At 39.9% G+C, this 24,908-nt stretch overlaps 3 protein-coding genes across 3 annotated transcripts; 2 read left to right on the top strand and 1 right to left on the bottom strand.

Annotated features, from left to right (window-relative positions):
- Positions 1–543: 543 nt before the first annotated feature.
- Positions 544–3,768, top strand: cript (cysteine-rich PDZ-binding protein). Its single transcript, XM_084741587.1, has 5 exons — positions 544–701; positions 883–948; positions 1,530–1,584; positions 1,759–1,862; positions 3,273–3,768. Exons 1-5 carry the CDS (start codon positions 686–688, stop codon positions 3,335–3,337), a joined length of 306 nt encoding a protein of 101 aa, XP_084597713.1. The 5' UTR covers positions 544–685; the 3' UTR covers positions 3,338–3,768.
- Positions 3,769–5,731: 1,963 nt separating this feature from the next.
- Positions 5,732–11,473, bottom strand: gch2 (GTP cyclohydrolase 2). Its single transcript, XM_084740682.1, has 6 exons — positions 11,107–11,473; positions 7,883–7,992; positions 7,558–7,613; positions 6,955–6,986; positions 6,752–6,836; positions 5,732–6,445 (listed from the first exon to the last, which is right to left on the bottom strand). Exons 1-6 carry the CDS (start codon positions 11,396–11,398, stop codon positions 6,316–6,318), a joined length of 705 nt encoding a protein of 234 aa, XP_084596808.1. The 5' UTR covers positions 11,399–11,473; the 3' UTR covers positions 5,732–6,315.
- Positions 11,474–14,677: 3,204 nt separating this feature from the next.
- On the top strand, positions 14,678–24,143 carry msh2 (mutS homolog 2 (E. coli)). The gene is made up of 16 exons (XM_084741717.1): positions 14,678–14,920; positions 15,706–15,854; positions 16,649–16,933; positions 17,167–17,313; positions 18,180–18,329; positions 19,031–19,164; positions 19,547–19,746; positions 19,967–20,076; positions 20,199–20,322; positions 20,677–20,827; positions 20,942–21,039; positions 21,373–21,618; positions 21,808–22,012; positions 22,111–22,358; positions 23,632–23,807; positions 23,963–24,143. Exons 1-16 carry the CDS (start codon positions 14,713–14,715, stop codon positions 24,137–24,139), a joined length of 2,808 nt encoding a protein of 935 aa, XP_084597843.1. The 5' UTR covers positions 14,678–14,712; the 3' UTR covers positions 24,140–24,143.
- The last annotated feature ends 765 nt before the right edge of the window (positions 24,144–24,908 follow it).

The following is a 24,908-nucleotide window of genomic DNA, read 5'->3' as shown; positions in this document are numbered from 1 at the left end:
CTGATTGTAGAAATATGTATTACTGGCTTAAATAAAAAAAAAATTCATCTCTGCCACTTGGCCAGAAATTATATTATGTTGAATTTCTGCTGAATGTTTTATATCTAAATGTGTTGAGACCCTTTTTCTTAATTTATTGTTCTGTTTTGTTTGGGTGTTTTTTGTCCCATATAAGATAGATAGATAGATAGATAGATAGATAGATAGATAGATAGATAGATAAAGAAATAAATATTTAAAAAGCTGTTTGAGTTATGCCAGTCCTTAGAATCGTATTTTAGTTCTTGAAGACTCTTAAAGGCTCTTAAATATCATGTATACATGCGACCCATTCCAAGTGACTGCCACCTTCAGGACTCTTATTTTGAAGGAAAGAAATATGAGTCTGCAGCAAACAGGAAGTATAATTTTTTGTAGGTATCTTTATAGACGTAAAAGGCATCCCCTAACCAATCACACATGGCCATTGAAGTTTTACTGTGACTTTCTGTGACGGACGGTAATGTTAGCCAATGAAACTTGAATTGTCATAGTTCGTACCAATCAATATTGCGAATACAAGCGAGAGGAAGAAGGGACCGGAAGTTTACAAACATTGGACGAGAAAGCTACGATTTAGCTAACATTTATATTTTGTTTTGATCAACCGTTGAAAAGCTTCGGATTCAGCAAACACAGAGGAAAGATGGTTTGTGAGAAATGTACGTATTACATTGTTCAGATGCTTTGTATCTTCAAAGCTAACCTGCATTTGTGCTATTAACAAAGCTTAGAGAGTCTTCGAAAGCTAACGTTATGCTAACTGTTGTCATTCTTGTCATCGTATTAATTTAATAACCGCATTATTTTCTGTTCAAATTTTGTGTTAATTTACTATTTCAGGCGAGAAGAAACTCGGTAAAGTTATCACACCTGACACTTGGAAGGATGGAGCACGGAATACAACAGGTGAACTTTTAATGGACAGATTCAGTGAACATTTGGGTTTGTCTGCAACTATTGTGTATAAATTTAAGTTGAGTTCATATGTTGTAGGGTTACAACACCACGAGAAAACCAAACACACAATGGACGTGAGTGGCAAAGACCACGTATTTATTCTTTAAACTTACCAAAATACCCCAAAAAATGCTCATCACAAGAATCAAAAGATATGTAATTTATATACAAAACATAAACACACGAAAACAATAATGAAAATGGAAATAAATGCTCATAGTTTGTATGTGCTCTGTAGACTGTTGGCAAATCATATTACCTTTGAAACCTTTACTCTTTTTTCTTTACTGCCTTTGCATTTTTGAGGAAAGAAAATGTTATTTCCATGCTCATGAGGTATTATTCTGTGTGAGTAGTTTGACAGAGTAGCGGGAAGGTTGACAAAAAATAGATCCTTTGTCATTTCTCATCATTTTTTAAAAAAAATCCTAATTATCTTTTATACTGTTTATGATTTCTCATTTTCTTTTAGTTGTGTCATAACTTAGATGATGATGTTTAATGGAGTTCTTTCTGCTTCTTTCATTCAGAGGGTGGTGGGCGTAAGCTAAATGAAAACAAGATCCTGACTGCTAAGAAAGCCAGGTGAGTAGCTCACTAAACACGACTTTAAATCAAAATGTTAATTGACAGTTTGTTAGGGATAATTGTCTCTGTTTTTATCTCCAAGAAGTTGCACAAAAGTAGGTCTTATTGACTAATTTTGATTGTTGCCTGCTAACATTTAACACACTCATTTGCTCTCCATCTCCTTCTCAGGTTTGACCCCTACAGCAAGACCGGCTTTGCTACCTGCAGGATCTGCAAGAGCTCAGTTCATCAGTCTGGGTCGCACTACTGTCAGGGCTGTGCATACAAGAAAGGTATGAATTTACTCGCGCTGAACTCCATACTGAGCTGAAATCCTGATGAGTTTTATGTTGCACTAGTGAGTGACCTTTGTTTATTCCTGTAGTGCACGATGCAAGAGACTAATGTAATCTTTGTCAAAATATCAAGATGCTTATATATCACTGTCCAGTATAATTGTAGAGACATGTTATTGAAGAAGTTGGACAGGAAACCACAGTGTCATGTTTGGGATTTCTGCACAGATGAAACAAACTCTCTGTGTGAAAATTCATTACCTGACCAAGGTCAGTGTAACAGATTCAAGCTTTAAAAGGGGGCACACACCATTTTTTCACTGAGAATACAAATTTAGAGTCTGAAAACATCACTAAGGTTCAACTAAATTGCTAAAAAGATGACTTATTCTCACTAACCTAAGAGACCCTTAAAGTCCTCTAACTGGTGCAAAAAATCTGTGCATGTATCAGTGTAGGCATCAGCAATCAGTCAAATGAGTTGAAAAATATCTCCATGTTGGATATTGGAAAAAAAAAATCAAATATCATAAACTGTTGACATGGAGATCTGTGGCTTTTCCAGAGTAAGAGGAACGCTGTTTTTAAGAAGAGATGTATTCATTCAAACTACAGTATCTGCATGGCCTGATATCATGAGAAGTGAGTGAGAAAATATGCTTTTTATAATTGGATAAACTAACTTTTTAATACCTGGGAACACTATAGATTAATAGTCAAGCACAAATAAAGCAGAACATTGATTCTGCAGACACAATCAATAAGTTCAGTTACAGAACTTAAAGAGTTCATTTGAATTTACAGTAGCGTGTTTGCTGGTGCAAGCACACTTCAGTGTGAATGATGAAATCCAAATAAGCGGGCATCTGAAAAAGCATATCTCAATTAACCTTGAAGCGGACCGTCTCGGCTGCAGAAAATTGAGACAGATAAAGCTACAGTGGGCACACAATAAACGGTCAAATCCAGATAGATTCAGCAAACATGACGATGACTTCAGTGGACTACAACAAGCTGGCCCCAAATCACAAACAAACAGTGTTTTGGATCAAGAAGAACAAACTATTTACAGCTTGTATGTGCCTTGCATGTGCAACAGCTAATGGATTTGTTTGTTTTATTATCCACATGTGGACAAAAAGTCACATTATAGAAATGAGTACATGGTGTTTATTCCCATTTTCAGTTTGATCCAGACCAAAATTACAGGTGTGTAACCTCCCTTGAACCACAGCCCAGACAAAAAAGCCAGACTTTTGTCTGGTGAAAGAGGTGGTATTAGTCCGGATCAAACTGAGCCATGGTTCTGTTTGTTTCTAGTGTGAAAACATTTTTTGGGTGGTTCAGACTTTCAAACCAATTACATTGAGATACAACAGGATCATCAGATGCCTTTTTTCTCTCCAGGAATCTGTGCAATGTGCGGAAAAAAGGTTTTGGACACCAAGAACTACAAACAGACGTCTGTGTGACAGCGTGCTGATCCACGAACAGTTCTGCAATCGAATAACAGATCTGAGGAAGAGACTAATGGTGCACACTTATCATCTTGTCACATTATCATTATTTTCCCACCATGCTTTGTCACTGACAGCTTTAACTCTTTGCTGTTATTCTTTACATCTGTGTGACTGAGAAAGATTTAGAGGTGGCTTTGCCCTCTTATTGTATATTATCATATAATGCTGCTGGAACTATTACAGTAGCCATAAACAGGGTAGCACTGTTGTCTCAAAATAGACCACCAGTTATCACCTTTTCCTCAATTAAAGTTTCTAGATTTTTTGTATATTTTAAATTCAGTACTTTGACTTGATGCTTTGCTTTTTAAAGCTTGATTTCTGTATGTAATATATCAAGTGTTGCATTTTTTTTGAGTGAATTAAACCATTCTGTACAAGAACATTTGACAGGATTATTTTGTACCTCTGCCTGAGGCTATAACGGTACAATTTTAGCCTCTTACGCACATCATACCCACATTTGTTCTGTATGCCTGCAATAATTGGTTTACCTTTATGTAATTTTATTTGGAAACTGCACGTTGCTCTGTCAGAGATGGAGGTTATAGTTCACAGGCTGTCTGACGACAGTTTCCTCCATTGATATTTAAAGGCCTTCCTCTCCCTCAGGCCTTCCACGACATGTGCACACACTCGCATTTATACCTCATTACTGATTTATGCTGCTGTACCAGAACACAAAAGCAGCACCAGTCTCTCTAATACAGGTGATAATACAGTAGTAAATGTCTGAACGTAGTAAATGAGCCAGATGTTCAGTCCAGTTTAGCAACCCACTTAAGTAAGTGGTCTAAAATATGAAAAATAAATAATTTCAATTACTAGTAGCTACAACTACAGCTGGTTATATAATTCTGGACTCTCTAGTTTGCTTGTTATATTGCTGCTCTTTTGCTCCTGTTATTTTGTGTTATGGTGCGTTCAAGGTCATCAACAAAATATCCTAGGTTATACCTGTTACACAGCCAACCTCAGCGCCCTCACTGCTCATGTAATGGGGATGATGCTGATGCAAAATAACGTCATAGATCGACTTAATAGCTGTGTCCCAAGTCCACACTACATACTGTTTATAAACTGTTTCTGAGGTTTGTATATGTAAAGTTAAAAAATGTATATACAGGACATGAAAATTATGGGAATATGGCGCAGTGTATTGCCAAATTAATAAGTTAAATGTGCCTAAAAATAGAGGCCCATATATATGATCTTATTGCATCTTGAATAGTGATTAAAATGCCAATTTCACTGAACTTCACTTCTTATTGTGTTAGTACGATACTCAAACTGCTCACTAGTTGGCACATAACTGTAAGGAGGAACCTAAAACCCTTTCAAGGCAAATGCTGCAGAAAAAAAGTCCTGCCATCAAGTGTAAGGGGACAGTTGACCTCAAACTCAAAACAAAAACTGAGCCAAATCAAAATATACATATTTTTCCTCTTACCTGTGGTGCTATTCATCCATCTATATTGTTTTGTTGTGAGTTTCTGAGTTTTGGAAGTATCGACCAGAGCGCTGGTTTGACACAAAATTTGGTACGGACGTTCACGATCATCAGATGATCAGCTGTAACATTAAAACCACCTGCCTAATACTGTGTAGGTCCCTCCCATGCCGCCAAAACATCTCTGATCCTTCAATGCATGGATCTAGAAGCCCTCTGAAGGTGTCCTGTCGTATCTGACACCAAGACATTAGCAGCAGGACCCCCACAGATCAGACTTGTTCCAACACATCCCACAAATGATTGATTGGCAAAGTTAGCACCTTGTCAACACCAGGCCACCTTCTCCAATTGGTCCATTGTCCAGTTCTGACACTCACATGGCGGTTGATGGACACTTTTGGTGGTAGACAGGGGCCAGCATGGGCACTCGAACTGGTCTGTGGCTACGCAGCCCCATGCACAGCAAACTGCAATACTCTGTGTTCTGACGCCTTTCTATTAAAGCCAGCACTCACATTTTCAGCTATTTGTGCTACACTAGCTCTACTGTGCTGTACCGCTGTGCCACACCATCATCAGGACAAAATTTAAGTATATCCAATACTTTAGTTTATGACCAAGTACCTACAAAACTAATAACTTTCCAACCAACTTTAGCTGTTCATTGTTTTAATGCTCATTACAGTAGCAAACGTTGACATGCTAACACAATAAACTAAGATGAACATTGTAAACACAACTGCTAAACATGTTAGCACTGTAATTGTGAGCGTGTTGTCATGTTGATGTAGCTCAGAGCACTGCTGTGCATAAGTACACACTACATACACACAGTCTATTAGTTTGTATGAAGCTGTCATCTGACATACACAAAATACAATTCACAACATTCATAAAGTTTCTGACATTTTATTTAAGCAAAGAATCCCAAAATACATGCTTCAGTGGTCATTCATAAAACCAAAACTCTTTTCAGCACATCATTCATTCTGCTCTTTGCACTACAGATATAGAATTTGATTTGCATCTTAAAAATCTAATATATTACAAACTTTATAAATGTATTTATAAATCACGCATAGTCTGTTAAATTAATAAAATCTGTAGATTCTAAATACAATAATAAAGCAAGGAAATATGTGCCACTTTGCAAAAACACCAATTATTTTCACATTTAAAAAAAAGTATTATCAAGTTACAACATTGCACTCAGGTCTCATACTTCATGACAATAATATTGTCGTTTAAGACTGTAAAATATCTAGCAAAGGCACAAGAATGTGAGTCTTATGTTCACAGTGATATCAAATGCTGGATTTTTGCAGCAGGACTGAAACCTATCAGCCTCCAGTGTATTGAGGTGAACCCCAGAGTTGGCTTGGATCCTGCATCAAACAGCAGATCCACTGTTACTCCAGAGTTTTACGTGTGCTACTGTATACAGAGGCTCGGGAGTGACTGGTGTGTGTGACATTTGTTAAACGCGTTGGGAGAGAGTCAGGAACTCCTCTCGGGTTTTGGGGTCCTCGAGGTAAACTCCCAACATGGTGCTCGTCACTGTGCGGCTGTTCATCTTCTGGACGCCACGCATGACCATACACATGTGCCTGCAAACACACACACACACACACACAAGGATCAGATTTGCAGCTGCTGCAACTGACATGCTTTGAGGAAAGTCTTTAACCTGTAGAGCGTGTGTTTAAAGGAGAACTCCACCAGTTTTACACATCAAAGTCTTAGTTTACAGGTACATGTGAAAGAAGTTGCATTAAGCCAGTGCCAGTCAGGGCTGAAGACCACAAGTTTGAAAATGAGCAGTGCTCAAGTTGCGAAGTTCAATTCACAGAGATTAAAACAAACTAATTTAACTCACAGATGATGGTGATGAAGATGTGCGTGCATGTACTTACGCTGCTTCAATAACAACAGCTACACCTTTTGGCTGCAGAGCCTCTGATATTCCTATGGCAATCTGCTTGGTCAGACGCTCTTGAACTGAAAGAAACAGAATAATATGACAAATGTTTGCAAGACCTAGTGCATTACAGTGCAAACCTTTTGCAAAATATATGCTATATAATATTAAGATTGCCTAATTTCTTTAGTTGCTTACCCTGAAGCCTCCGACTGAAGATTTCCACAATCCTGCAGAAACCAGAACACAAAACAAAGCAGAGAAAGGACTGATTACAGATCAGACGTAATAATGATTAATCTTTTGATAAACACAGACTGGCGTCTTTCTACTCCAGCCATATAACCATATAGACCCTCCATCTGTGAATGATTCACCCTACTGAATTCTCTGAATCTGTCGTGCAAGATTCAAAAGCAGCGAAAAACCCAGTGACTCTGTTACTGTTATTCTGGTTCTGTATGTTCAGAGAGGGTGTGATATTTTAGGAAAGAGGGACAGAAGGAGACAGACAGAGAGGCTGTGATAATAACTGCTGATTCCCACAGGTCCGAAGGGATTTTCTCATGGCTCGAGAGCGGATAGAGTTTAGATTTGTGTCTGTGAGTGTGCTTGATGAGGGGGCTAGATGATGGCCGCCGGGCTTAGACTTAAGCCTCCAGGTCAATGCACTGAGATAACAGAAGAACGCAGCCACCCGGCACTAACGCCAGAAACTGACAGCCAGTGGCAGCAGAAGGGCATGATGTCTGTGTCTATGTGTGTAGGAGTGTGTATATATGTATGTGTGTTGTGTGTTACCTTGCCAGCTTGCTCAGTCCCACCACTTTTTTGTTGGGAATATACCCAATATGAACCTGGAAAGAGATGGCAGCCAGTGAGCGCAGAGGTCACATAATCAGAGCAACGGATTGTAAATATTAGCAACTCAATGCTTAGAAACACACACACAGGACAATGACACCCACATCCACTAGCTTGCAGAAAAACAGCGTTTCATGCCAGTTATTTGTTTTTAGGATCGATTTAATACTCGCTTTGAACCCAGACACCCTCCACATGCGTTTGCTTGAAATCCCTTTTGGTTGACACACACACTCACACACACACATGCACACAGGCTTACCTTGCCAAAAAATGGCACCAAGTGATGTTCACACAGTGAAAACATGTCTATGTCCTTCACAATCACCATCTCGTCATGGTCTTCATCAAATATGGCATCGTTTAAGATGTCTGCGGGCACAAACACAAAGATATACATTTTAATTCATATTATTTGTTTGGGAAATATTAGTAAAAAAGTGAATGATGTCCATCAAATGCTCTTGTTCTGTCCTAACAACAGTATTCAGATCCGACAACTGAGATATTAACAAATCAAATCATCATTATCCCCTCTCTTGTTTTTGTTTGGCTTTGGCAATCTGGCTGCATCCAAGAGTCTTGGGTGTCAAAATAGAAGGATCAGAACATATTATTTTGCTTTTCGTGGATGATATTATTATTTTTTTTTGTCCAGTTTTACAACAACTATCCCAATACTCGTTTGTCTAATCGAATCTTTTGGGCATTTCTCCAGGAACAAAGTTTTTATGTGGCTATCCAGTCTGTTCACTGTAAATGTAGTAAATTGGAGCAATACATTCCTCAAATCTTCAGCGCTGTATTGACCAAGAAAAATGAGTTCTCCTGCTCCTGAAGCTGTGCTGGCAGGCCTACATGTACCAGGATGCACTACGAACTGCAAACTTCTGATGCCCATGCCCATGTTGCTGTGTATCACCCCTCCAGCCTATAGCTAAAATATAGCATTAGATAACAGAAATAGTCATCAGAGCACCCCCTGACTACCCAGAAGCAGCCAGTAGACTATAAATCCACACTGAAATAGTCTTCAGTTCTTTCTTTACACTAACAACATCATTAGAACGTCAGTAGATGCAGGATTGTGCAGCAGAAGACCTCAGCTTTCCTGCTCAATACTGCACACACTGAGGAATTTATTGCTTCAATTGACTACATTTACCATCAACAGTGACTGGACAACCACATAAAATGCCTGTATAGATAGATGCCAAAAGTCATCTTGCTGGAGTTTTGACCGTCTGCCTTATGATAGAGGAGGGCTGTATCTACAGTGGTATTACTGGGCAGTGCAGCTGCACAAAGCCACGTTTTACTTTTCCCCCTGTGACCCTCTAGCCTGGCTAGCTATTGAATGCTCTGCAGCATTGGGTTCACCTCTCCAATCACATATTTTCTTTCCTCAAGTTAACAAACTGAAGAAACAGACAAAAAAAAAACCAAACATTTCCTTGATGGAGGGTAAGGATAACTTTGCCCTTGCACTGTATGTGGAAATGCCCCCCCAAAATCCAGCAGCTCTGAAAAAACAACCTGGGGCTTAGCTCTGTATATTTACTATCTACCTGATCACTTTGCACCAGGCATCAAGGCAGTGTCCTTGATTAATCTGTAAAGTATGGACAGACCTACACCTGAAATGTGGTCACAGGAAAATCAAATAAATGAGTATTAATATAAGTATTATTACATTAATCAAAAATTCTTTTGATATTTGATTGTTTTTAGTCATTAAAAAAAGATTTTGATTTCAGCTTCCCAAAGTGATTCTCCTCTGTTTTATTTACTCCTCTCTGACAGTTCACTGAACATCTGTGGGTTGTGGACAAAACAAGACATTTGTGGATCAGTGATCGACATTTTCACCATTTTCTGACATTTTATGGATCAAACAACTAATCTATCAATAAAGAAAATGATTGACAAATAAATCTACAATGAAAATGATCATTAATTGCAGTCCTACATTACATTTTAATCAGCAATCAAAGTCAAATTTCACCACCACAGTTTAAACTAGGGATGCAGTAGGGATACCACTTTTTTTCAGACCGAGTACGAGTACAATTACTTACACTTGGGTACTTGCTGATACCGAGTACTTAATAATGCCATTAAAGTTCTTACAGTAACTTTAAAACATATTTAATTTTCATCAGATGGTCACTTTCTAAATGTAACAAATCATTGTTGCTGTTTACTGCTGCAAATGTAACCATAGTTATTATACACCACATTTTTTGGGTTATTTGTAGTAGTTTGTAGTAGTAACTTTATTAATTTTGTGTTATTTATTAAGCTGTACAGTTCACTGTATGTGATATTTCAGTATAATAATTTCACAACATTATTATGGGTTGCAGAATGAAGTTAATTGTTACAAATGGTGTCGCATAAGATAATTACTTAATTATCATTTACAGGACTTTAACTAGTATTTTAATTACACGTTTACTTGGGCAATACTATGTCCCTCTTGTCTAAGAGCTAATTAGTTCCTACCTGTCATTGTTTTGGGGGGACAGGTATGAGTGTGGTGCCAAGTGTGCAACAGTTTTGTTGACCCCGCTGTGAACCACAAGGAGTGAAGTTGGGTGTCCTGTGCTGTCAGGCCGTTTTGGTGAAGATTAAATACACAAAGAGAAGTTGTAGCAGCTTATTACGAAGATAAAATAGTTACAGACTGGTGGCGGCGGTGTTTTTTCTTCGTCTTCGGATTAATTAGTCGAAACATTCAACTAGTTTACGCCGGAACCGACCGGGACTTACTGGACAGCAGCTGGCTGCGGTCTACAGGTGGACAGGTGGCATTTATTTCAGTTTTACATGGACTTACATGGAGTTTTAGGGACAGTTTCCAAAATCTCTTAGTGGATGATGTTGAGGACAGCGAGTCTCTGATGATGATTTTCGTGACGTGGTATCAAGTGTGGGGTATCGGAGTAGTAAGTACGAGTACATGAGGACAGTATCGGACCGATACCCGATGCTGGTATCAGTATCGGCGCACCCCTAGTTTAAACCTATTGGAAGGTTTCTATTTTTCTAGTCGCTCAGTGGATTTTTACCATTAAATTGATGATAAATACAAGTCAAAGTCTTATAATTACACAAGATCATCTTCCAGTGTAAAGTCTGACCGTTTAAAGTTGTCCCAAACTTTTGGTTTCTCATATTTATTGGTTTCAAATTTGGTATATCCAAAACTACTGAGACAATTAAAATGATCTATCTATCTAGAACCATAGCGATATATTGATTAGACAATATTATTAGTTTGATATTGAACTAGCACTGTTATTTAGGTATCAGTTTATATGTTGTCTGGTACTTTTTAGACGATCCCTTTAACATAAGCCTATACGGCAATGTTCTTAAGTTTAAGTATCTTAATTTAGGGACTTTATAGGTATTTTTTTTGCCTCCCCTTGAAGTATTAATGCCACCCCATAATATTTCCGTAGATCGCCCCTGTTCACTCACCGTCCACGGTCTCATGGTAGCCCTTGGTGAGGAACTGCATGGCCTTGGCGGCGCGCAGCGGGGTGCGCAGCAGCCCCTGCCGGTCCGTGTCCTCTCCGAGCTCCCGCAGGATGCAGGTGTAGGCGGCCTCCAGCGCAGGTAAGCGGCACTTGTCCTCGGCCTCTTTGCGGGACGTCTCGTGTTTGCGGTGCACGGCGGACTTCTTGGTGTCGATGATGAGGTCGCTGAAGCCGTTGTTGAGGTGGAACTCCTCCACGGAGTCGTTCACCTTCCCGTTGCAGTGGCCGTTCATGTTGGAGCGGTCTGTGAGTCTGGAGGAGAAGAAGAAGAGGATGTCCTGGAGTTGATCTACCCGGCGGATCTGCTCCTGTTCGCGGTGTGCGCCCTGTTTATAAAGCCTGGATCCGCTGTCCTGTGCGCACCAGCCTCCCATTCGTCAAGGTGCCGCCCACGTCAAACATCTGATTTCGTCAGCAGGTTTAATGTCATCACAAACATCTTCCTCGGAAATCATGCAACTGAATTTTCTGCAGCCATCACTTGACAAATCTCCATTCAGTTCTGACGGTACTTTAACACAAAACTCAGCAGGCTCATGACTTCACGTGGGGCTCAGACGTGATTTTTGTGCAGATCTGGTTATTATGAAGTTTTTAAGTTAAAATCTGGTGTTACAGCTGTCTGAGAAGATGTGTTCTCATGCTTTCATAAGCCACAAACAAAAATTGAAATCCCAAATGAAGGCATACAGAGAGAAAAGAGAAAAACAGTACAGTTTCTTCCCACAGTTATTCTTAAAGCCATGCTGCCTAGTGCATTGCAGTAACATTATTAAACAGGCATAAGCTCACAAAAATGCACAGGGAGAACATTTAAACAAGAAAAAATGAAGAGCAATAAATATATTTTTATATTAGCTGGCACTAAGGCTGCGACTAGTGATTATTTTCATTGTCACTTAATAGTTTGATTGTTTTCTCCATTAATCGATTGATAGTTATTCATTTTAAAATGTCAAAAAATGGTGAAAAATGTCAATCAGTGTTTCCCATAGTCGTAACACCTCCTCACATGTCTTGTTTTACTCACAACCCAAAGATATTCAGTTAACTCTTATTGAGGAGCAAAAAACCAAAGAAACTAAAATCAGAGAATTTAGACTTTTAAAAAAAAAAAAAAAAAAAAAGATTGATTATTAATGGATTAAGCAATTAATTGTTGCAGCTCTAGCTGGGGGCGGCACAGTGGTGCAGTGGCGCAGCAAGAAGGTCCTGAGTTCGATCCCCTGGCTTGCTGGGGCGGGGCCTTTCTGTGTGGAGTTTGCATGTTCTCCCCTGCGTGGGTTCTCTTCAGGTTCTCTGGCTTCCTCCCACATCCTCCCTCCTAACCATTTAGGTTAACTGGTGACTCTTGCCCGTAGGTGTGAATGTGAGTGTGAGTGGTTGTCTGTCTCTATGTGTCAGCCCTGCGATGAACTGGTGACTTGTCCAGGGTGAACCCCGCCTCTCGCCCAATGTCAGCTGGGATAGACTCCAGCAGCCTGCAACCCTTACAAAATAAGCGGTTACAGAAAATGAATGAATGAGCTCTAGCTGGCTCACTTATTAAAAGACATGTGACAACATGCACCGGTGGTTCACTGGTAAGAGACACTGCGTCATTTTAAACAGAGCAATGCAACAGGACTTAAATTATTATCTGCCAGGCTCTTCTTGTTTTTTTACCTTAAACTCCGCACAGCACTTAAATCATACGGTGTGCCCTGGGATGCTCTTTTACCCTAACACCCTTTGGTTTCACTAATAACTGCCAAAACTAAATTGGTGGCTGCGGTCTACAACAAACTCTCCTCTTGTGACACCAAACCCCATCCAGTAACCCAAAGTTGGGAAAAAGAATTTCAATCTCTCAGCCTTGTTTGGAATTGGTCTATAGTTTGGAACACAATTTTTCTTCTTCAAAAAATATGGCTCACCAATTAATACACTATAAATATGTGCATAAATATTATTTCACACCAGAGCGCAGATTTAAATTAAAATTGATCAACAGTGATGTATGTACTAAATGTTCTGGATCGATTAGGGGAGACTGTTTACATATGTTTTGATATTGCTCCACCATCGAGACTTTTTGGGATTATGTAATCAATTGATAAAAACCTTCCTAGTTGTCCTGCTCGCTGTCTTTTGGGTTACAATCCTAGTATTCTGTTTACGTTTCAGCAGAAAATGATTACTACTCATCATCAAGCCTCTGCAGAAGCCTGATAACAACCTGATCATTTGAATCAGGTGTGTTGGAGCAGGGAAACATCTAAACCATGCAGGGCAGGGGGGCCTGAGGACTGGAATTGAGAAACACTGCTTTAGTAAGAGTTCATATAGAAAAAGCACAAGTTTATCGCCCCCTTGTGGTCACATCAATAAAAGACACTGTAGCAGAAAGCAATGTGTATGAGTGCACATTTTACTCTGTGATAATGTTGTAATAACACCAAAAGCCCTGCCCAAAATAATAATAGGCATACTGTGGGATCAGCAAATTCATTAAAGGGATAGTTCGGATTATTTGACGTGGGGTTGTGTGACGTGCTCGTCCATATTACCTACAGTAGATGACAGACGAGATCAGCAGAGTTAGCAGCAAATCATATTTTAGCTTCCTAAAAAATCAATTTAAGTGCACTATATTTAGAGTCTTTTCACTGCTTTAGCATGATGTCAGTCAAAACAGTTTGTTCCTACTTGGACTTTCTCTTCAGTAGAAGAGTTTTCTTGTTTGTTTTTTTTTTTTGTTTTTTTTTTTATGCATGTTCGCTCAACGTTTGTGCAGTCATACTGAAAATATGTCAATTTTCACAACTTAAAACAGTAATACCCTAAACCACTTATTAAACAATTTAACGAATTTCACATCATTATGGAAAATAAAAACAAAATACTAAAATACAAATTGAAATACAGAATGTCTTAAGCTCCCTTCTTTTTTCTTCTTCCTCCTCCTCTACCAAGTTATACATGCCCATGCTACAACAAATCAACAATCAAAACTAATCATTAATTAGCAAAATTCCTGTGTAGAGTCTAATCATAAAGTAACAGGAATTGGTGTGATCAGACTACATCATTTAACGTTTTAATTTTTACATTTTCTCTCCGTTTTCCTTCATACAGCGTAGCCAAAGCAAGAGCATCTTGTAAATAAAGAGATATGGCTTTAGATTAATTAATCAATAGCACAATCAGTTTTTTGTTGTTGTTGTAAAAAGTTTCCAAGGCAAAAAGAAAGACAAAAAATGTTTGTCCTAATATAGTGTCCCCTTTCTATTTTGATTTCTGTTATGTGTGGTTTATTTTTAGTCCACCTACATTTGTAAATATGTTTCTTATATAAAATAGCGATATCTAAAATGAACATTAATATCCCTTTTAAAGAAAAGATAGTTTAGTTTCATTAATTATTTTATCACCACTAATCTACACACTCTCATACAGTAGGCGGCGGTATGCACCGTTTGCGTTGTTTTGCGGTTCGCCGGTAAACAACACGAAGAAGAGCAACGTCACTTCCTGTTTGGCTCCCGCGGTGGCGGGAGATTCCAGCATGGCGGTGCAGCCGAAACACAACCTGTCCATGGACAGTGCAGCCGAGCACAGCTTTCTTAATTTCATTTTCTCCATGCCGGAGAAACCAGACACCACGTTCAGAGTGTTTGACCGTAACGACTACTACACTGTTCACGGAAAAGACGCCATATTCGCGGCTAAGGAGGTTTTCAAGACGAATGGGGTCATCAAGTATCTGGGCTCAGGTAATCTCCGCAGCCTAGCTAACTGTGTAACGTCAGCTAGCTGAGGTTTGCACACAGCGGTGACAGGCTGCTTTTTTCTCTGTAGAAAGCTAATCCAGTTGCATATTTCTCATGCATTTACCCACAGGTGTAGCTGTAGCCGTAAGCTAAGCTAGCTAAAAATGCACAGTAACTCACAGTTAGCTGCAGTCCTGGTTTGTGTTGCTTCGAACAGGAAGCTTTGCAGGAAATGTAGCATATATAATCTTCTTCTTCTTTGAGTATTAAAGGCGTACATCTAATTATTATATTTTTATATCCCTCTTATGTCATATTGTATTAACAGTTGTCCTACATTGTAGTACTCATGCACTTCCTTTTATTTCTATGATTTTCTATGTTGTGATCATTTCCATATGCTTATTTATGTTTTTGTTGTTGAATGAGAGCAACTGCAGCATCTAGGGCCTGATACTGGATTTTGGAGGTCGGTACCGATATTAGGAAGTAAAATAAAATCAATATTGATATATAGGCCAATATTCTTCTTATAGAATATAATATACAGCTTATAGAATATATACATAAACACATGTTTTGCAGTGATCCATCATAAGTAGTTAACACATGTGACAAAAATTACATTATTACACTATTGTCCAAAATGATTTCAAGGAAGTGAAACTGTAAACTTTTAACTGTTTAAAAAAAAAATTATGAACAATGGCAAAAATCACAAATAGAACGATACAGGTTGTTGGTATACAGGTTGTTTGTAATATTAATGTGAGTGTGATGGTCTACAGGGAGTCGCAGGCTGGAGAGTGTGGTCCTGAGCAAGCCAAACTTTGAGGCCTTTGTGAAAGACCTGCTGCTGGTGAGGCAGTACAGAGTCGAAGTGTACAAGAACCACAGCAAGAGCAGCAAAGAGCACGACTGGAAGATCGAGTACAAGGTACTGACAGCGTCAGTGTGGTCGTGTTGATCTGCCTTCATTGTGCCAGTGTTTTACAATGAATTATTCTTTGTAGATCCTGTGTGTTATGCTTTTGTGTTTTGGTAAAATATGCACCTGTCTGGTAAATGTCCAAAAAACAATACTACAAATAGTTTCATGTCTGTTGTTCTGCCTTGAGCTGTGCAGGCAGGAGTCTCACAAGTTTGAAGAGATGCATTCAGTAAATACTGATTTTTATTGTGCATGACCTGCATTTTGTTCTTAAATAAACTTCTGGATAATATTTAGCAACAAGAGAGTGAATCGTCCAGTCAAGTCTTCTTCCTAAATATGTAACAGCTGTCTGAGATGCACACACACAATTCTGAATCTCTTTGTCCTTGACAGGACAGGATTAACTCCATTTTACCCAAATTAACTGAGAGCTTATTACCTCAGAGACTCTCCAAGGCTCACAGGTCTTTAGACTGAGACTGATCAACACAGTTACCCTGCTGTGAATTACATCAGACAGACACTGTTAATAGATGTAAAGACGGCTACAGCTAACAGTTATATTATTATATATATTAATTCTTGTGGATATAAAATGTCAGAATTGAATTTTCCTACATTTCAAAATCCAAAAATATTCTGTTTATTATCAATTTTAACAAAGAAAAATGGGAAACCCTCATTTTTGAGAAGCTGCAATCAACAAGTTTGTCATATCAACTTTCTTCCATGACCAAAAAAATGCAGCTGTAATTAAACCAATAAAATAAGAACTTGTTATGATCTTTGTCTCTCAGGCCTCTCCGGGAAACTTGACTCAGTTTGAGGATATTCTGTTTGGTGGTGGAACCGGAGCAGAGGGTTGTGCTGGAGTCGTAGCCGTGCGGTTCGCTACAGGAGCTGACGGACAGCGTGTGGTTGGGGTCGGCTATGTTGACGCAGCACAGAGGAAAATGGGAGTGTGTGAGTTTCCAGACAACGAGATCTTCTCCAACCTGGAGTCCCTGCTCGTCCAAATCAGCCCCAAAGAGTGTCTCTTAGCCCAGGGAGAGGGCAACGCTGATGGCAGTAAGCTACGGGAGGTAAGCGGTGGGCAGCATTACAAATGTTTGGTCTATAAACGTGTCAGAAAATAGTATAAAATACCTGTCAGAATTTCTCAGAGCTGAAAGTGACATATTTAAATGTCTATTTTTTTCTGACCAAAAGTCAAAGATATTCAGTTTAAACTCACCAAATACAAAGAAAGGCAAGTAAATACTCAAATTCAAGAAGCTGGAAAAAGTGATCTTGTTATAATTGTGTGTTTGTGTAGGTGGTACAGCGTGGCGGCATGCTGGTCTCTGACAGGAAGAGAGCAGAGTTCAGTAGTAAGGACATGGTCCAGGATCTCAACCGGCTGCTGAGGGCCAAGAGAGGAGAGACTGTGGCCAGCAACACGCTTCCAGAGCTGGAAAAAGAGGTGAACAAAACAAAGAGCTCCCTGACGCACAAGACACACAACAATAACATCCACAGAGATGGTCTCACATGTTGCCATTACAGATGACACATTAATGACACTGAGCTCTTATCAAAGGAGGGAATATAATGTTAGAAAATAGGACTTTTCATTTTCAGTAAATTGAAACTTGATGAACCTGACAGCTGTGTTGGAAAAGTAGGTTGAGCGTCAATAATGACTTTCTCAGTGAACTGGAGTGGAGCATATTCAAAAAAATGAAAAGGTAATACAATGGTGGTGTATTTTTCCCAGAAAGGAGGGGAAAATGTTCACCTTTCACTTGTGGAAAAACCTGCTAACTCATTGACTCTTTAAGCATATTCCAAAAATTATTGAAAGGTATCACATCTCAAGTTTTGGCTCATGTGAGCGAAATATGAGTATTTTGTCCTCCTGAACTTGAATGCCTGACAGCTCTTAATTTTGTTCCACAGTTAGTGAACAAGATGACCTGATTCTTCATATTAAGATTTTGTTTTTACATATATCAGAAACATTTTGCAAGAATTTAACTATAAATATGCAATAAAGAAATTTTTAGAGGATAATATTCATCCTACACCTACATTTTAGTTTTATTGTTTGTGTCTTTTTATTATTTTTTTGTCATTATTATATCTTGCTGCCTGTCATTTGCATCTCTTGTGGCATTGTATTGATAGGAAAAGTAGCCTTCCTCCTCTGAACTTAGCAGACTAATTGTCTTTTTAAAGAAACAGTCAGTTTCATTGGAAGTTGCCTTTAATATTATTTCTCATTGTCTGAGTTTAAAACATCAAAATAATAGTTAAAAGTTCAATATATGTTTGTGGTTTCATTCCCAGGTGGCGATGTCATGCTTGGCTGCAGTGGTGCGTTTCCTTGAGCTGCTCTCCGACGAGTCCAACTTCAACTCCTTCAGTTTGACCTCTCTCGATCTGGGTCATTACATGAGGCTGGACAACGCCGCCGTGAGGGCGCTGAACCTCTTCCAGGTCAGTGACAGGAACCAGGACATAGGAGCTCACATTTCCCTCAAGTATCCATAGTAGTTTGATGTAACTAAATGGTCACTTCTCCCATGCATGTAGTTTGGTACACACATGGGAAACAGAAGTCTAAATCATTTTAACTCATAAGAAAACCATGTTGCTGTTTAGCCATTAGGAGCCCAAAACCTTTTAATGTTTAATGAGAGCTTTTAATGTTACGATGGTAGGGGGGCTCAGTGGGCCAAGAGTTATCAGTCTTATCTATCTCTCAATGGCAAAGTGAATAGACATATTATATAAATGCTGTATTCCTTTAATAGTGAAAGTTTAGATAACACTAGCCTTGTTCTTTAGCTCAATAAGTCAGAGAAAAGTTCACAATTTAAGCAAAGGAATAGAACAGAGTTAAATACTGCAGTCTTAAGTGTGTGTTGCTGCTCATGTCAATCACACTGTTAGTGAAATGTTTTTTTTAATAGTTTCTGTGACAGTTTTTGATGAAACTGAATATCTTGTGCAGTGTTATAGTCTGAGAATGTTTTGCAGCTGCTGACACATCTTGCAGGGTGTGGATGACACAGGATGTGTTTTGAAGACATTGTATCTGAGCTGATGTGGTGTTTTGTACCCGAATATCATCAGTAGTGAGATATTCTTTACACGTTGAGGGTGTTAATGGATGCCCTTTCAATTGTGACCCCCAGGGATCACCTGACGACACCAGCGGAGCTCATTCGCTGGCTGGTCTGCTGAACAAGTGCCGTACGCCACAGGGTCAGCGGCTGGTCAACCAGTGGATCAAACAGCCTCTCATGGACAAAACCAAAATAGAGGAGAGGTAATACTATGATGAGAACAAACTGTTTGCATCAAATATTTCCACAAGAAAGCGGATCAGATTCTGATTGTTTGTTTGCTGAACTGTTTGTCCACCTCGGCCGGCTTGTGTTGCAGCGCTGCTGTCCTCAACGATGGGTCTCCTCAAGACCTTTCACCGCGTATAAGAGGGAAAATCAGTGTGTGTAAATGTGAAAAATTATTTGAGTGCACCGACGCAAATGACTGACAGAGATATTAGCCCAATTAAACTTCTACTTTTTACTCTTTAGCTAGCGAAGAACAGAGTGCAAAAAGTCAAATATATGCTCAGAATATTAAACATAACATAATCTTTAGTGGCTGTAACACCCAGGACAAATTCTTTTGATTGTTTTTGATAGGCTGGACCTGGTGGAGAGCTTCGTGTGCGACTCTGAGCTCAGGCAGACCTGTCAGGAGGATTTGCTGCGTCGGTTTCCCGATCTTCACCGTATGGCCAAGAAGTTTCACCGTCACTCTGCGACGCTGCAGGACTGCTACCGCGTCTACCAGGCTGTGGGACAAATCCCCGCCCTCATCACAGCGCTGGAGAGATACTCAGGTACACACTGAGATCTGTTGTTTAGTTTAAGTTTAAGGGAATATTTTGTCGTTATGGAAAGTATGCTAATTTCCTTTTAATTTAAAGCAGACAGTTGTTACACTCTCACATATGTATGCCGCTGATGATGTGCAATTTGATTTATATGCATTTAATAGACTGGATACACAAAATTAAGTGCATTCATTCATGCAATTTATCTTGATTTGTTGTGTTGTAGGGAGCTACCAGGTTCTGTTGGAGGCGGTGTTCCTCTCTCCTCTCAGAGACCTGCAGACTGACTTCATTAAGTACCAGGAGATGATTGACACCACTTTGGACATGAACCAGGTCTTTTTTTTTTAGTGTTTCTGTACACATGCACCATGTGAGAATAATGATCTGTGCATCATATTTTCACGTTGTGAGTTCTGCGCGTTGTTTACACGTATCTCTTCCGGCGATACGTGCAGATTGACCATCATGAGTTCCTGGTGAAGGCGTCGTTTGATCCGGTGTTGAGTGAGCTGAGAGAAAAGATGGACGCGCTGGAAAAGAGCATGCAGGCCGTGCTGAACAGTGCAGCCAGAGAGCTAGGTGACTACACGAACACACACAGACAATCTTGTGGCCTGTATATTAAGAGGGAAACAGATGGAGCCAACAGCAAAAATAAAGGGTCTAGGCTACTGAAAGCAAAAATAACTGAAACTGACGTCCCTATTCTTTACAGGATTTTTAATCATTTTATTCTAGAATCATGAGTCATTTCTACACAGGAAGATTTCAAAAATTTTATTAAAAAAAACAGCAAACTCAACCATATTCTACCATGACCCCAAGTCCCTCTGATCATTTTCAAGTGGTTTTATTCTTATACTTCATGTGCTGTGTTGTTGGCCGTGTGTTTAAATATCACTTGAAGCTCATCGTAGTGACTTTATGTTTCAGGTCTGGATGCTGGTAAGACGGTGAAGCTGGAGTCAAACGCCGTGCTGGGTTTCTACCTGAGAGTCACCTGCAAGGAGGAGAAGACTCTGAGGAACAACAAGAAGTTCACCACGCTGGACGTTCAGAAGAACGGAGTGCGCTTCACTAACAGGTCGGTCTCACCATGTCAAACGCTTAAAGCCGGCCTCTGATGACCCTCCAGCTCCTCCTGTCAGCTGATGGTCTGATCTCTCTCTCTCTCTCGTGCACTTTCACACGTCTACAGTAAGCTGAGCTCTATGAATGAGGAGTACACAAAGAACAGGGAGGAGTACGAGGAGGCGCAGAATGCCATCGTGAAAGAGATCATCAACATTGCCTCAGGTAACGAACCTCATCACATGCTGCTCACTGTATCTCGTCAGCATGGCATTTTTAATTATGTTATTGAAAGGACTGAAGCTATAAAAATGATTTAAGTTCTCATTCAAAACCTCAGTTCAGTCTGAAGTTTGTCTTGCAGCAAAACTATTCTGTACCAGCACTGTGCTGATTTTTAATTTGCTAATTACAAAAAAATAAAGAAGTATCCTATTTTGTGTTCCTACGACTCTTTTTCTTTTTGCCGTGGTATTGACAGAGGTATGAAGTATCCTTCTTTTATTACAAGTTTAAAATTTTGGTGTGATGATTATTTATGTGACTCTGTGACACCAGGTTACGTGGATCCCCTCCAGACACTGAGCGACGTGATAGCGCAGCTCGACGCAGTGGTGAGTTTTGCCGTGGCGTCCGTCTCGGCGCCTGTTCCGTTCGTTCGTCCCCATCTGTTGGTGGACGGCTGCAGGCGGATGGAGCTGAAGCAGGCCAGACATCCCTGCATGGAGACAGATGCAGACACCGCCTTCATACCCAACGACATCACCTTCGTCCAGGGAGAGAAGAGCTTCTACATCATCACAGGTGACAAAACACTTTTGACTGTAATTATTATGATTAAAAATATAAAAGCCAAGGAGCGTTCCTCTGGAAGACAGTAACGTCAGCTGATGACGATGGCGTCCAAGTGGAGTTGGACTTCTGTGTATCTGTAGGTGCATTTTGTACTTCACCATTACTCATTATATGCTTTCTGCACCTCTTCTCTCTCAGGACCAAACATGGGTGGCAAGTCGACGTTTATCCGTCAGGTGGGTGTGATTGCTCTGATGGCTCAGATCGGCTGCTTTGTGCCATGTGAGAAGGCGGAGCTTAGCATTATTGACAGCGTCTTGGCCAGGGTGGGAGCTGGAGACAGCCAGGTCAAAGGAGTGTCTACCTTCATGGCCGAGATGCTGGAGACTGCTGCCATCCTGCGGTAAGAACGAACACAGGCTTCTTCGCACTAAACAAAGATGATACGCAAGCCTTTCCCTCATTTCCTTATTTCCTCATCCTTCGTCCTCGCCCCTCCAGCTCTGCCACGGAGAACTCCCTCATCATCATCGACGAGCTCGGCAGAGGAACGTCCACGTACGATGGCTTCGGTCTGGCCTGGGCCATCAGTGAGCACATCGCCTCCAAAATCGGCTGCTTCTGCCTGTTTGCCACTCACTTCCACGAGCTGACGGCGCTGGCGGTGCAGCAGCCGTCCGTCCACAACCTGCACGTCACGGCGCTCACGTCCCACAACACGCTCACCATGCTGTACAGAGTCAAACCAGGTCAGCACACAACACACCCACGTGGTTTTACACTGGCTTAATGCAGTCTATGAATTTCCCAGCTGCTGATAAATATGTAAACTGATACAGAGGAAGAACTATATACAGTGAGATTTGTTCAGTTAGCCCTCAGGATTCTTCTTTCTGTTTATTGTTCTGAAAAAATGTCTGACAGTGAGCATAAAGTCTGGAAAGGAGAGGCAGGGGAACTGGGGTTTGTGCCAAAGGGTACGTTTTGTTCCAATTAATGAGTATTTCTTTTGATTGTAAACCCTAATATCGATGCCAAAATTCAGAACAAACCCCCATGTTTAGTTTGTCAAATGTCAAAAGATCTGCTTTGCTTATGCATATTTTTTATTTTGTCCAACCTGTAGAACAAAAACCCAAAGACTGAAGAGAGAAAGGCAGCAAATCCTCATATTTTTTTTTAGCTGTTAATCTTTGATATTTTAATAATTTCACAAACATTCTTCTTTGCCAAGAATCAGATGAGAGGAATGATAGTGCACTCATGCTACAGTCAGACTTAAGCTTAGCTTAAAGACTGGAAAAGTGAGCCAACAGTTAGCTTGGCTCTAACAAAAGACAACCTCTAAATCTTACATGTTAACATGTTATATCTTGTTTGCTTAATCAGTACAAAACTGTGTGTAAACAAGAAGATGAGGTTTCACAGGCAGGGTCTTGTTTTCGCTGTGAGTTTGCAAGGCAACAAATGGAGTAATAGTCCAGCGCATAACTCCAGTAAAACCAGACATTATAGTTTTTATACTTGGGTTAAACAAACGAGCAGGGATGGAAGGAATACTCAAATATTTTACTACTAAAAGTAGCTGTTTTAAGGATGTCAAACTATAACTTGAGCTAAGATTATTTTGTCAAAGTTTCAGCAATGGTTAGAGTTGTTACACATCATGTGAAGTTACGCTTTAAAATGTAATATGTAATTTTTTGGAGCTGATCAGAGATTGCTGGAAGCAGTATCAACCAATACTACTCACCAATCACAGGATCTATTTGAATGATTCTATTTATCTTATAGCTTTATTTAACTGTTCTTAACAACAGTAAGTATAAAAAGTTTCAAAATGATCTTGGCAGGTGTTAATTTCCAACCCTGCTGCTTCGTCATCTGATCGTCTCTTGTGACTGGCCTTTATTAGATCCAACTGATTCAACTATTTGGAACGAATATCAGCTGATTGGAACAGCTTTACTCGTGTAAACACGTGTCCAAACTAACCCTTACAACCAATACCTGCTTGTTCAGGTGTGTGTGACCAGAGTTTTGGGATCCACGTTGCCGAGCTGGCTTGCTTCCCTCCAGCGGTGGTTGCTGTGGCGAAGGAGAAGGCGGAGGAGCTTGAAGAGTTCCAGGAACCTGCAGGGGACAAGTCGGGGCAGGACGAGGAGCCTGAGGCCAAAAGACGACGCACGGAAAAACAAGTAGGACTCAAATTTTTTAGTATCGTGCTCTCATCAGAATTTGGATAAATGGTCATACATGCTGACCTCATGCTGTCTGCACAGTTGACATCTTAAGTGATAAAACTGCAAGATATTTTGAGCTCACTGTGACAGTGACTGTTTTTGTCCTTCAGATTGGGGAAAACCTGATCCAGGACTTTCTGGAGAAGGCAAAGGCACTTCCTGTTGCCACCATGACTGAAGAAGAGCTGAAGGCCGAGCTCCGGAGGATGAAGAAGGAGCTGGTCGGCAAAAGTAACACGTACATCACAGAGATCCTCGCACGCTGCGCTCCTGCAAAAACAGCTTGATTTTTTTTTTAGATCCACATTCATCATCATCATTACTGTAGGCAACCACACTAAAGCTCTTACACTGTATAGTTTTTCAATAAAGAATCGTTTGTGGATCTGCTGTGAGTTTGTTTTTTTCACCCAGTTATTGTTTTTACATACATGGCATTTAGTGTAAGCAATCAGAATTCTTAATAATGTAAATGTACTGCCTTTATATAGCTCCCTTTTGGTCCTCCAACTACTGACTGCACACACACAGTTTAGTTTTCAGAAATCAACCATACATGGCTTTGATTTTTAGGGGAAATGTACTGCCCTTCTGCCCCTGTGGTATCTACACTGAGATACTCGCATCTAATGAGCTTTTACTTGTAGTTTCTACAAAATGTTCACCATGTCTCTCAACAATCTGATCACTGAAAATAATCCAGCAATATCTTATTACTTTGATAACCGTCACTTATTGGAAAATCACCACAACGCACAGGATCAGATGCTGCAGACAACTGATGCAGGTTAAGTTTTTTTTGGTCTAGTTGTTGCTGACTCAGGGACCGACCCATTCCTTAAATACTAACATCGGTCAACCCCTATAATGTAAGAATGGGTTCTCAATTAAATAAATTACTATATGCCCTGTATGTGTACATCAGGGTTTCTGCAGGCCCTTGAAGTCAATCAAATAATCTGAATTGCAGGCTTTAAAATGTCTAAAATACAGTTTCAACAGGCCTCAAAATCAATTTGTGATGTTAGTGTTATTAAGTTGGATTTAACTGAAGTC

This window comes from Lutjanus erythropterus, chromosome 17 (genome assembly GCF_056507025.1).
Source record: "Lutjanus erythropterus isolate fLutEry1 chromosome 17, fLutEry1.hap2, whole genome shotgun sequence".
Classification (NCBI taxonomy): Eukaryota; Metazoa; Chordata; class Actinopteri; order Lutjaniformes; family Lutjanidae; genus Lutjanus; species Lutjanus erythropterus.
The sequence above is the reverse complement of the archived record's forward strand: the minus strand, read 5'-3'. Positions and strand labels throughout refer to the sequence as shown.